The sequence below is a fragment of the Mobula hypostoma genome, chromosome 9 (assembly GCF_963921235.1).
Source record: "Mobula hypostoma chromosome 9, sMobHyp1.1, whole genome shotgun sequence".
NCBI classification, from domain to species: Eukaryota; Metazoa; Chordata; class Chondrichthyes; order Myliobatiformes; family Myliobatidae; genus Mobula; species Mobula hypostoma.
The window spans coordinates 37484627-37497517 of NC_086105.1; the positions used below are offsets into that span (position 1 = coordinate 37484627).

The window sequence follows — 12891 nt, forward strand, 5'->3', positions numbered from 1 at the left end:
ATTCTCACAATTGGTGTTAACCAGTGTAATACACACACACACACACACACACACAGCACTCCTTATTTATGAAGTGTAAGCTTGTGGTGCAACAATATCTTAATAATGACAAGCAATAAACATAATATTTCCTTCAAAATATATCTACTAAATGTTTACCAATATTAACAAAGCTTAAGACTCAGAGATATTGCTGTTTCAAGGGCAAATAAAGAGAGAATGGAGATAGATTCTTTCTATCATGTGCTTCCAGTTGAATCCCAATTAACCCACGCAGGAAATGATATAAAAAAACAGCTTACATACAGAAAGTGATGTTTATACAAAACGAACTGTAGCTCTAGAGGCCAGTACTCTCCCCACCTGGTATCCACAGGATGTCGGATTTACAGTATCTATTGAAACTAAAAGTCATATGACCATTTCATTAAGTCTTTGGTAAAAGAAGAATACTGTAGTGTCAGAGACTGGTCTTGAGAACGGTCTTGCTATTCAACCAATGGTCTTCAATCATTATAAGCACTGGTGACATACTTGCTCGTAGTAATGCCTAATGAGCAGAGAAGTGACATGGTACTAACTCAGAATTACGATTGGGTGAGTTACTGTACTTCTGAAGTGAATTTTGCCGTACCCACGATGAATCCAACCTTGCTATATCTAGCAGTGCCTGTGACCTTCAGGTCTGTAACAGCAGCAATAGCTTTAGTTGACGGGGCATAAAAGACGCATACCTCTTTCTCTTGAGTTGTAGTTAGTGGAATTGTTGTGTAGGTTCCTGGAATCTTCAAACCTTTAAGATGTTGAAGAGAAGAACAGCACTGCTGCCACTGCTCCTGTTTCTCTTTAGGGAGTGGGACATCCCATCTGCAAGTGTCGGAGGTCAACCCTCTTAACATGAAGTGTGCCTTGATACTGACTGGAGCATCAAGTCCAAGATGGTCAATAGCTTGCCACGACTTTTAAAGGGCCTTTTGGTATTAGTAGCCTGGAATGTAAGGTGTCAGTGATAAGGCCCCATCCAAGGTCCAAGACCAAGATTCTGTAGAACTTTAGCCGTATCTTCAGGTGGGAAATGTTGCGTGAGCTCAGCACTGTTGGAAGCCATTTTATGCAGTCTGAGATTAGCGTGCGTAAACATGTCTTGCATTGCTTTCAGTACACTGACTGCTTCTTCTGCACTGGAAAATGATTTAAGAGCATTATCCACATAGAAATGCCTTTATATGTATCTCGGTGCTTCAGTCCCGAATTCCTTCTCTCCCTCGATAGCTGTCCTCAAAAGGCCATAGATTGCCATAGCTTACCAAATACATGAACTGTCATATGGTACTCCAGAAACTTGAGAACACTGCATATGATTGAACTACTGGAATGGGAACATAACAAAAAACCTCCTGTTTCTTCTTGTAAGTCAAGTATTTTCATGACGTTTTCTTCTTCTCCAACTCAAAGCTTACTGTAGTTGGACAGAGTGCTTACCTTTACCCCAGTCAGTATTACTCTTCTGTTTGTCCAATCGGAAGCAATTCTACTCCAGTCTCTCCCTGTGATGTTAAATATGTTGAGTAGCTCAGCGAGTCAGTCACATGGTTTACGGCCTTGATCCCATCCGCTGCATCACGTTTTTGTGGAGGAAGGCCTGTCAGTTTGCAGATATATTTTGTGATTATTTCAGCAACCTGTGTTTATATTGTGTCTGTAATTTGGAAAGCAGAAAAAAAGACCCTTGGAAATCTCACCAAACAAAATCTGACAAAAGGAGACTTTGGGGCAGATGACCAAAATAAAAAAAGAAATTAATTTTAGGATAGTGATTCATTATATTTTCCTTTCTACAAAGAATATTGCTCCCTGCCCCAGTCTTAACTGAAATATTAAAGATTTCATAACATGACAGAATTAAATGTATCTGTGAAGCTTCTAATCATTTGAGGGAAGGCAAGTGATCTTTCACCTCCCTTAATGTTACAATATATTTTTGTAACATCAAAGTGATCTACAAAGGGCAATTTTGGTGCATTTCTAATTAAAATGCTCAACACTTTGGCTGAAAGTCACACTAATGATTTTGCTATTTTTTTATTACTGCTGTTTACTTTATATGCAGCTGAACTTCAATGCCATAGAACAGTGAAAATTCTGATGTACCCCAAGTTAACAATATTTTGAGTAGCTGTATGATTTCAATTCAGAAGGAAGTGTCCATAGCTGAGCCTATCAAAAGAAGGTTTTAAAAAAAGTTTTGGATGTGAGTGTCCTGTGTAATCCAGTTAACAGAACCAGATCAGGATTTTAACTTCTATTTTGTCACTCACTGTGTGTGAACCAGTTATCCTGTTACCTCTGTGATGGTTGCATAAACTTTTCTTCTCCTACGTTCGTTACAGGTGTTCAGTGACATGTCTGTGGGAGAAGGAGAAATGGTCTGTGTGGAGTTGGTGGCTAGCGATAAACACAACTCATTTCAAGGTGTGATCTTCCAGGGGTCAATCAGATATGAAGCTCTGAAAAAGGTGTATGATAACCGGGTGAGAGAGCTCTTTTTTAACTTAGTGTGCTAGCCCTTAGCTAGCTTGTAATCTTGCAGGGATTGTGTGTGAGTTTAGATATTACAAGTGTGGAGTGGGGTAAAGAGTTGTTATTGTGGAAGAGAATTGGCTACATTGATCTACAAAGAATTAGCATTGACTCTATCTATGACCTGAATGTAGGAACTGAATAATTGTGTGTACGGAAATGCAAGTACCTTTAAGTGCCGGTGCCTCTCTGTTTCACCCACATGTACTTGGTACCATAACCCTATCAAAATGTAAAATTTTGTTTTGGTATGTCCTTAATCTCTCTCTGGTGTTGTGCATTTCCACAATGGTAACAATACTCTTTTCCCACATGCTTTTACCAGTTGCCTCTGAGAATTTGCTCGATCAATAATGTACTAAAGTGAGTTGTTTGGCTCAGAAATAGGGTGAACAAAAATGAGGGAGAGAGCTGACTTCTTGTTTAATGACAAACCAGTGTTGCCTGCTGGTGGACCTGGTGCTTTTTGGCAATCCAACGAGAAGCTTGTTGCCAAGTTAATGTTACAGCAACTCCAGTGTTGTTGTTTTTGCTCAGGGATTTTTGGAAAATTGCAGTTCAGTAATGAGACATTTACATACTTAACCTTTTACCACATACTTTTGATTTAAATACTAATATAATTTCATGATCTCTTTTGTTAGGTATTATTTAAAATTTCAGTCACCAGCTTGTGTACTTTTTGTTTGTTCCTGCCTATGTTTCTTTGATTTTTACCACTACCCTCTGTGCAAGAAGTAAATACCTTTATTTTTGAATACCAATCTGTGACGCTGTGCTGACAAATGAGAAAGCTTCTAATATCTCTATGGGTTATGTGAAACCCCGGCCTCCTTTTGACTGCAACTCATTAAAGGATCAAGGCACAGGAGTGGCCAGGTGGGATGGGGTAGTAGGAGTTAGTAATGGCTTTAAGTTTTAAATACCTGACAATTGCAGGAAGCAGGGGGAGAAAAACAAAGTTCTTCTGTAATGTTGCACTCTTTGGAAAATGGAAGACCTTAATTTCATCACAGCAGGAGTGTAGCAAAGCAATAGATCATGACATTATAACTATATCAAACAATTTGCCTACCATTTGCAGAGCAGAGATGGCAATCCTTTAGGTAGAAAAGGACATGTGGAAAGAGAGACTGAAGATCACTGAAAACATTTTATTTAGATGAGCTTTCCTTGTATTCTGTCCTAAGTGTCTTGGAACCACGGTCAAAACTGATTCTAGAATATTGCATCTGTTTGGTCACTGAAGTTCAGGGTAAGGATGTGTCTCCCGGATAACCCCAGAGTTTAAAGCTTCACTTGAGAACAGTATATATAAACATCCCTTATTTTTGACAGTAATCTAATCAAGATATTTTATAAGGTTTTCATTGCCAACTGAAAGGTAGCCCCAAAGAACCTTAAAGTGGCTCAACATTTCATTGGCTACTGTGAATGTGTGTTGCAAGTTAATGGATGTTAAACACAACGATCAGCAAGAATGGACAAGTGGTGAATGATGACTAGAGACTATCTTTTATGTGGGAAAGAGTGTGAGGGGAACACGTCTGTAAGATAATCAGTTAACTGCACATCAAATAAATGGAAGCACGATTGGCATAACTCTGAATAAATGTGCACTTTGATAATAAATTTGCTTTGAACTTTGAAAATGCTGAAAATGCAGAGCAGAATTATCTCTATCAGACCAATAATTTTCTTCCAGAAGTGGGCTAACTTCAGGAATTGAACACTGGACCTGTGGCGCTCTGAAGTAGGGCCTAGTTTACTAATGAAGAGGGAGTTTGTTAAGTGCATGGAATTCTTTCTTTAAAGGAGGAAGCAGAAAGAGAATGACTGTCCTTTGGGTAGGGTGCAGCACTCAGAGCAGCTCTGCTAACGTGAGATGAGCAAATCATCTCCCTGATGTACTTTGTGCACAGTCTTGTTGCTAACACTGTTGCTCTATATTTAAATGTGTGTAAACTAGCAATTACACCATTTATCTCTTTGAATAATTTTAATTAGATAAGAGAAAACATTTTTTCTTGTTCCACTATTAGTAAATATTGTTCACACTGCTTTGAAGGCATCCAGTAGGGACTGACACAATGTCTCTTGAACTGATAGCTGTTTGTTCTGTCTTTCTCTGCCCCGTCTGAGCACTGACAAACTCGGTCAGGTTCAGATAGACTACCACTCCTGAAAAGATTTCTCTTTCATTTTCTCAGTCACCACACCAGCTTCTTCAATAGTTCAATCCTCTGCTTTGACTCATCAATTGCATGAGGTTAGTCATAGTCCTAAAATTGGATACTTTGTGTCTGTTGCCTTGACTCAACACATCTCTGCCAAAGCACCAGTGCAGTTCCACAGATGATCTCCATTTCCAGGCTAGAGAGGGGCAGATGAGTTCCGGTTCTTGGGTGCAGCCTCGTCATCTAGATTAGATTAGATTCAACTTTATTGTCATTGTATAGATACAAAGCCAATGAAATGCATTTAGCATCTGACTAGAAATTCTTGTCTCCCTTTCTCTTCACCACTTACACCTCGGACTTCAACTACTGCACAGAGTCTTGTCATCTTCAGAAGTTTTCAGATGACTCTGCCATAGTTGGATGCATCAGCAAGGGAGATGAGGCTGAGTACAGGGCTACGGTAGGAAACTTTGTCACATGGTGTGAGCAGAATTATCTGCAGCTTAATGTGAAAAAGACTAAACAGCTATTGGTAGACCTGAGGAGAGCTAAGGTACCGGTGACCCCTGTTTCCATCCAGGGGGTCAGTGTGAACATGGTGGAGGATTACAAATACCTGGGGATACGAATTGACAATAAACTGGACTGGTCAAAGAACACTGAGGCTGTCTACAAGAAGTGTCAGAGTCGTCTCTATTTCCTGAGGAGACTGAGGTCCTTTAACATCTGCTGGACGATGCTGAGGATGTTCTACGAGTCTGTGGTGGCCAATACTATCATGTTTGCTGTTGTGTGCTGGGGCAGCAGGCTGAGGGTAGAAGACACCAACAGAATCAACAAACTCATTCGTAAGGCCAGTGATGTTGTGGGGATGGAACTGGACTCTCTGACGGTGGTGTCTGAAAAGAGGATGCTGTCTAAGTTGCATGCCATCTTGGTCAATGTCTCCCATCCACTACATAATGTACTGGGTGGGCACAGGAGTACATTCAGCCAGAGACTCATTCCTCCGAGATGCAGCACAGAGCGTCATAGGAAGTCATTCCTGCCTGTGGCCATCAAACTTTACAACTCCTCCCTTGGAGGGTCAGACACCCTGAGCCAATAGGCTGGTCCTGGACTTACTTCATAATTTACTGGCATAATTTACATTTTACTATTTAACTATTTATAGTTCTATTACTATTTATTATTTATGGTGCAACTGTAACAAAAACTAAGTTCCCCCGGGATCAATAAAGTATGACTATGACTATGAAATGCAAAGAATAGTGTTATTTACAAAATAACTGCAAATAAAAAAAGTGCTACAGCACACAAATATACAAGTACTGAGACAGTACAATACCGATGCAATACTGCTTAGCACTGTGATGAGAGGTTCAGCAGTGTCACAGCCTCAGGGAAGAAGCTCTTCCTGTGTCTGCTGGTGTGGGAGCGGAGGCTCCTGTAGCATGTACCGGATGGGAGGAGAGTAAAAAGTCTATGGTTAGGGTGAGATGCATCCTTGATAATGCTTTTTGCCCTGCCCAGGCAGCGTTTATGGTAGATGTTCTCAATGGTGGGCAATTGGGTGGGCAATTAGATAATGTCAAGGAAACTTTGGATGAACCACACTGCAGAGTAACCTGCAGTGACCAATTGTTTAGGGGCACATTGGAGAAGTAGCAAATCTGCTGAATCTGAGAGGGGTTCAGGGAACGCTGACTAAAGCAGTATTGTGTTCTTTCTTTCAGGTAAGTGTAGCTGCTAAGATGGCCCAGAAGATGTCGTTTGGGTTTTATAAATACAACAATATGGAATTTGTCCGGATGAAAGGGCCCCAGGGAAAGGGGCATGCTGAAATGGCAGTGAGCCGTGTAGCAACTGGGGACACTTCACCCTATGGCACTGAGGAAGGCTCTGAGCCAGGATCACCCTTGAATGAACAAGTAAGTACAGAAAACCTTTAGAGCAGAGCAAAGCTCTCAGAGTCACCTGTTCCCCGTGACTTCTCCATGATGCCGTGGTTGGTTTAATCTTCTCAAAGGCTGTTATTTGGAGCTGTTCACCATTTGGCAATAAAGAACCTCAACAAACTTGCGGTTTGGAAGATAGTCACGGGCTCAGACCCCTTGCTGTCCATGACTTTTGTTCCAACTCCTTGCTACACAGAAATTGGGAATGCACTGGTGACGGAATGCTAGTGAATCCCCACCCCCACCACTGGACTCTGAGTAGAGGGGCTGGATACACTTGGCATTTGACCGTCTCAGCTTTGTAGAAGGTATGGTTAGCACGTGTGGCACAAACAGGGTCACCAACCCAGATGGAAACAGTAAAGCTGTTTATTTCTCTTGGTTCCGATTCCAGAAAAGGTGGAAGATTATTAAATATGTTTTTAAATATTCTTTTAGTCATTCCAATAATTTTAAGAAACGTTTAATGACCGGAGACATTCTGAAACACTTGAAAGATCTTTTGCAGCAAAAGATGTCAAAGGCCCATTAGTTGTCCTAGGGTGGAGTGGACTCTGCCACCTGAGGCTCACTCACCACTCATAGAATACTCTGCCTCCCAGCAGTGAGGCCTGGAGTTCAGTTACACCTCAAAGGAAAGGGAGCTCAAAAGGCAAGTGAAGCAATGGGAATTTAAGTTCATATGTCAGATGTGGACCAAGTCAAGCACAGTCAGACCCAAATTGAACCCTATTTTTAGCCACATGACAGCCCTTCTGAAGATTTCCATGCAGTTGATCATGGCAATGTGATGCAAAAGTGTCTTTAAATACAATCCTCCTTATTCACATTGTTGTTAAAATGATGAAGCGTGAAGATCAGATGGTTTCTTTTACCAGTTTTATGCCGAGGTTGGGGTTTGGGTAGGGTGGAGGTGCAGATTCAAAAACCAACCCTTTTATGGCTTGTGGTGTTGTTACCATCCTGGTTCATGGTCTTGGTCAGAGAGGTGATGTTGAATGGTGGGAGGACAATGTCCAAAAGAAGCACCAGACTTAAATAAGGATTATCCTCCAATGTTCTTAAGTTCTTCAAATGAATGATCAAATATATGTGGAACAGGATAAGATAATTTATGCCTTTTCATTCCTGCCCCACTAGAACTCTTTAATATATACTTATCCATGACTTTCCCTGTTCACACAGTAGTCTGAACAAAATATATTCACCAGATTTGGTTTATATGTGGATCCCTGTGTTTCAATTACATCACTCTGTGTGAATAAGCAAAATGGATAAACTACGTATCTGTGATTTTGACTGATGTACACTGTAAGTGTTGTTCTGTCATTATTGTTTCCAAGACAACAGTTGGAATGCTACAGTTCACTTTATCCCCAGGATAGTGATAAGTCAATTGAAAATCCTGCTCCAGCATGTTATTTGGTTACCTGTTGAGGTTTCTGCTAGAAGATGGAAGTATTCCATTCTGTCACTTACTTCCCCAAGCTCACAGTTAAGGATCACAAATCTAGATCCATCTTGGGTCAGGCGGAGAGCTGATGCTGATCTGGTTGTACTAACTAGCATATGTAAGGGAGGAATAGAGAAGTGTGAGAGATCTTGGGAGAATGATGGACCTTTTAAAATAAATCATAAAAGAATTGCCAATGGTTTCCTAAGGGCAGCGCCTTTTATTTCCACCAGAAAATGTTCTCTCAAAAATTAATATTAATAGCTTACAAAGGAGTTCAATGATCGTTTTCCCCATGCTTGTGACATTATCCAACTTACAAGATTGCAATTTCTCATCACCAGGGGGATGCTTCTCCTTCCTGCAGTGCATTTTGGGTAGGTGGACTGCACCCACTAGTCTGTGTTGTGTTTGCTGTGTGTGCCTTTTCTTTTTAAAAAGCAAATTGAAACACTAAAACAGGGGTTCTCAACCAGGGGCACACGGACCTTTAATGGTATTGGCCCATGGCATGAGAAAAGGTTGGGAACCCCTACTCTAAAACCTGCCTGATGACTGGGTTATTCATGTAACCTTGTGGCAAGATCCAGTGTTGCATGCATAGATGCTTGTGATGGTAACATCATTCACAGAAGTGTAAAATCTACTACACCAGGCTGCTAGTTATATTTGACCCTTGATTTGCAACTGGTAAATACCATTCTGTTTTATTCATTTAGGACAGGGCTTCCCAACCTGAGGTTCATGGACCCCTGGACAAATGGTTGAGGTCCATGCCATAAAAAAGGTTAGGAACCCCTGATCTTAGGAGGTACCTGCATGTCTACCTGCCCCTGACAAAATGACTGTCTGTATGCCATTGCTGGTTTTCTTTCTTTGCCTGTTTAGCTTCTCGTGTTATTAGTATAACATTTCAATCAGTACAAAGCCAGTGAATGAAATAGCAGGGATTCTCAAGTATAAACAGGATTTGTTTTAATAAACCAAGAGGAAAGACTTCTGATTTTATTCCTCGTAAATTCACTCTATCTGAGAGTAAACTCTGTCAGTCAGTGCAACGTCAGCAAGAAGACTCGCATCAAGCACTTTTAAATTTGAACACCTCTCATCCATTTTAATTATAGAACGGTTATAACTCTGTTAAAATTATCCAATTGTTCATTCTCCTGATAAATTTCAGACCCTAGTGACTGCTGTGATTTTGTTCAAAAAGATTATCATATCAATTTTATTTTGTTTTTTGCCAGTTGTCTTTAGTTCATCCCTTAACCTTGATCCTTTCACCAATGGAAGCTTTTTCTCTATCTGCTCTGTGTATACCCTTTAGGATTTGAAATACCATTATTAGATCTTAAATCAATCTCCTCTGTTCCAAGATTAACCCCAGGTTCTTCAGAGTATCCATATAACTAAAGTTGCTTATCATTGGAATCTCTTCTGCATCCTTTCCAACACCTTCACATTTTTCCTGGAGTTGGTACCCTGGACTGCAATGGCCAAACCACTCTAACTCTTCTTGTCTCTCTGCCTCTGACTAAATTGTTGGATCCTATATGCTCTGTTAACAACCTTCTCACTATGCCCTGCCTTTGTTAATTAACCACATGCATGTACCTGAGATACTTCTGTTCTTGAGCTCCTTTTAGAATTACTTCTTTGATTTGATATTTCTTCTTCCTATTCTTCCTACCAAAATGGAATACTTCACATTTCAGCATTAAATTTTATCTTCCACCCACCCATCGATTCCACTAGGGTGACTGAATGCCTTATAATCTACTACTGGCATCCAACAGTTCTCTACATCAGAGTTTTGTGTCAAATGTATTTGGAAATTAATCCTGTCTCTCATGCCCAATTCATTCAGAATATATTGGGGAAGGCAGTGGTCCCAGTGCCGGGCCCTGAAGAACCCCACTACACATTTCCTTCCTGTTAGGAAAACAACCTTTACCTAATACTCCAGATTTTCTGTTGTCGATATAGCTGCTCTTATTTCACGGCCTTCAACTTTGATGACAAGGTGACTTATGTGGCACCAATTCAAGTGCCTTTTAGAACATAGAACAGTACAGCACAGTACAGGCCCTTCGGCCCACAATATTCTGCCAGCCCTTAAACCCTGCCTCCCATATAACCCCCACCTTGTCTCTTAAATTTCACTAGTGTATCTGCCTCCACCACTGACTCAGGCAGTGCATTCCACGCACCAACCACTCTCTGATATCCCCCTTGAACTTCCCAGCCCTTACCTTAAAGCCATGTCCTCTTGTACTGAGCAGTGGTGCCCTGGGGAAGAGGCACATGCTGCCCACTCTATCTATTCCTCTTAATATCTTGTATACCTCTATCATGTCTCCTCTCATCCTCCTTCTCTCCAAAGAGTAAAGCGCTAGCTCCCTTAATCTCTGATTATAATGCATACTCTCTAAACCAGGCAGCATCCTGGTAAATCTCCTCTGTACCCTTTCCAATGCTTCCACATCCTTCCTATAGTGAGGTGGCCAGAACTGGACACAGTACTCCAAGTGTGGACTAACCAGAGTTTTATAGAGCTGCATCATTACCCCGCAACTCTTAAACTCTATCCCTCGACTTATGAAAGCTAACACTCCATAAGCTTTCTTAACTACCCTATCTACCTGTGAGGCAACTTTCAGGGATCTGTGGACATGTACCCCAGATTCCTCTGCTCCTCCACACTACCAAGTACCCTGCCATTTTGGAATCCATGTAATCACGTTAACTACAAGTCACCCATCAACCCTGTCTGCTACTTCATCAGGCTAGTTGGACACAACTTGCCTTTAACTGATCCGTGCTGGTTTCCTCAATTCTACATCTATAATCTATCCTCAATCTATATCTGTCCAAATGGCTGCTAACTCTTATCCTCCTTGTGGTTCTGAGAGCTTTCTCCACACTATAGTGTGAGAATCATGCACACTTGGCCTTCTGGGAAGCTTGGAATCAAATTCAGACTTCAGTTGATCAAACAAAACATTTAAATTTGATGAAATGCTTTTAAATTTGATGAAATGCTTTTAAATTCAGTGTTATGTCGAAGTCTCGCAATTTGGTTAATCAGTTATTGTAGCTGCTTGATTCCCTGGGAGAGTAATTCATTTGGCTCTTATTATTTGTGTGGATTAATAAACATTTTATGGATTCATAATAAATCGTTCGGCGCCAATTATTATGAAGTAATGGCAGGCTTTATGATCTTGACAGTGATTCTTTAGGCCCTATGTTAAGGTCTGTCAAACAAATTTCTTGTAGCTCTCTTCACGTACACTTTGACATGGAAAATGGGCATTCATCCTGTTAACTGAATCAGAATTTAATATGCTTTATTTCAACTTGATCTGTGCAAAGCAAAGCTGCTGATAATGGGGACAGGATGTTTAAGGTGTTTCCATCTTTCCTCTCCCACCCTGATTTCCCCTCCTTTGCTTAATCTTCCATCCCTGAAATACCAAGATTTGTAAACGGCATTATTTGTGCTGCAAGACTGGGGTTATGTGCTGCATTGTAATGAACTCTGCCTTGTGACGCTGTGATTAAGACTGCAGCATAACTGAGCTGTGTGCAGAGATCTGACTAGAACCTCTGTCAGTTAATTAAAGAGTTAGCATTGCTCTGGTCCGTTTGCAGTTGGCATAGGACGAAGGCAGCGGGTGCTTGGGTTTGTCAACTTGAGTAAGGCCAGAAGAGTTTCTTTAATGATTTCCTCTGATTTCTATCAAATCCATTGTATGGATTGTGTAGTGCAACCCCAAAGTTTTATATTTGTCAGATCTCTTCCACATACTGATCCATGCAATGAATATTAACTCTCAGACTGCTCAAGGCTTTGTTTACTGAACCCTGATTGATTTAATTAGCAAATTCATTTTATTTGTAAGGAGAATATGCTTCTGATTTAATAGATAGCAACTTGTAGGAAGGGGTGTCGGCAACCAAACTGCCTTAACTGTAGTTCCGTAGGGATTTTTGTGGTTTGTCAGATAGGGGAGGGGAGGGGAGGGAACGTCGACTCAGACCATGAGAGGCCCGTGTCGGGCATTTTCATGCCTTACAAGGTGCAGATTGGAAGTCTGTGTGGGGCGCCACTAGGACAATGTGTGGTTAAGTGCCTTGCTCAAGGACACAAACATACTGCCACAGCTGAGGCTCGAACTAGCGATCTTCAGATCACTAGACGAATGCCTTAACCACTTGGCCACGTGCCCAACACAAGATAAGTGTGGTGTTACTCACTATTTTTGGGCCCAGTGGAATGGAATGAGAGGGAACACAAGTGTTCCTTTGCTGCTGTTGTTAACCAATCTGACTACGAATGCATTAGGAATACAGATTTTGAAAAGCTCTTTTCTTTAACTAAAGATCGCAGTGAAGACTAAACACCCCATTCAGTTCCTGAAGTAATTACACTCTTTGCTGACCTGGGATGTGAGGCCATCTTAGTCTGCAGAGTGCAGATGGGCTCCTGTCTCTGATTGGGAATTCACTCTGGGAGGGAAGAAAGGAAAAGACTACGAGGATTAGGAATCTACAATGGGAGAGAGAAGATTGATGAGGCAAAACTCAGTTTGGAGGATCAACACCTCATATTCCAGCTAGAGCTATCAAACTAATGGCATTTAACTTTTGGTAACCTCTCAGCCTCCCCCCCCCCCACCTTCTCTCTTTCTCCATTCCCCATTCTGGCTCCTCTCCT

At 41.2% G+C, this 12891-nt stretch overlaps 1 protein-coding gene across 2 annotated transcripts in view; it reads left to right on the plus strand.

The window, feature by feature from the left end:
- kiaa0930 overlaps positions 1-12891 on the plus strand; it is a 103132-nt gene that overhangs the window by 68525 nt on the left and 21716 nt on the right. Inside the window, exons 6-8 of one of the 2 annotated variants that reach the window (XM_063058094.1) lie at positions 2391-2531; positions 6497-6691; positions 8516-8548. In XM_063058094.1, the coding sequence (XP_062914164.1) occupies positions 2391-2531; positions 6497-6691; positions 8516-8548 (369 nt within the window). The remainder of the gene's footprint in view (positions 1-2390; positions 2532-6496; positions 6692-8515; positions 8549-12891) is intronic. The other variant, XM_063058095.1, reaches the window with a different exon arrangement.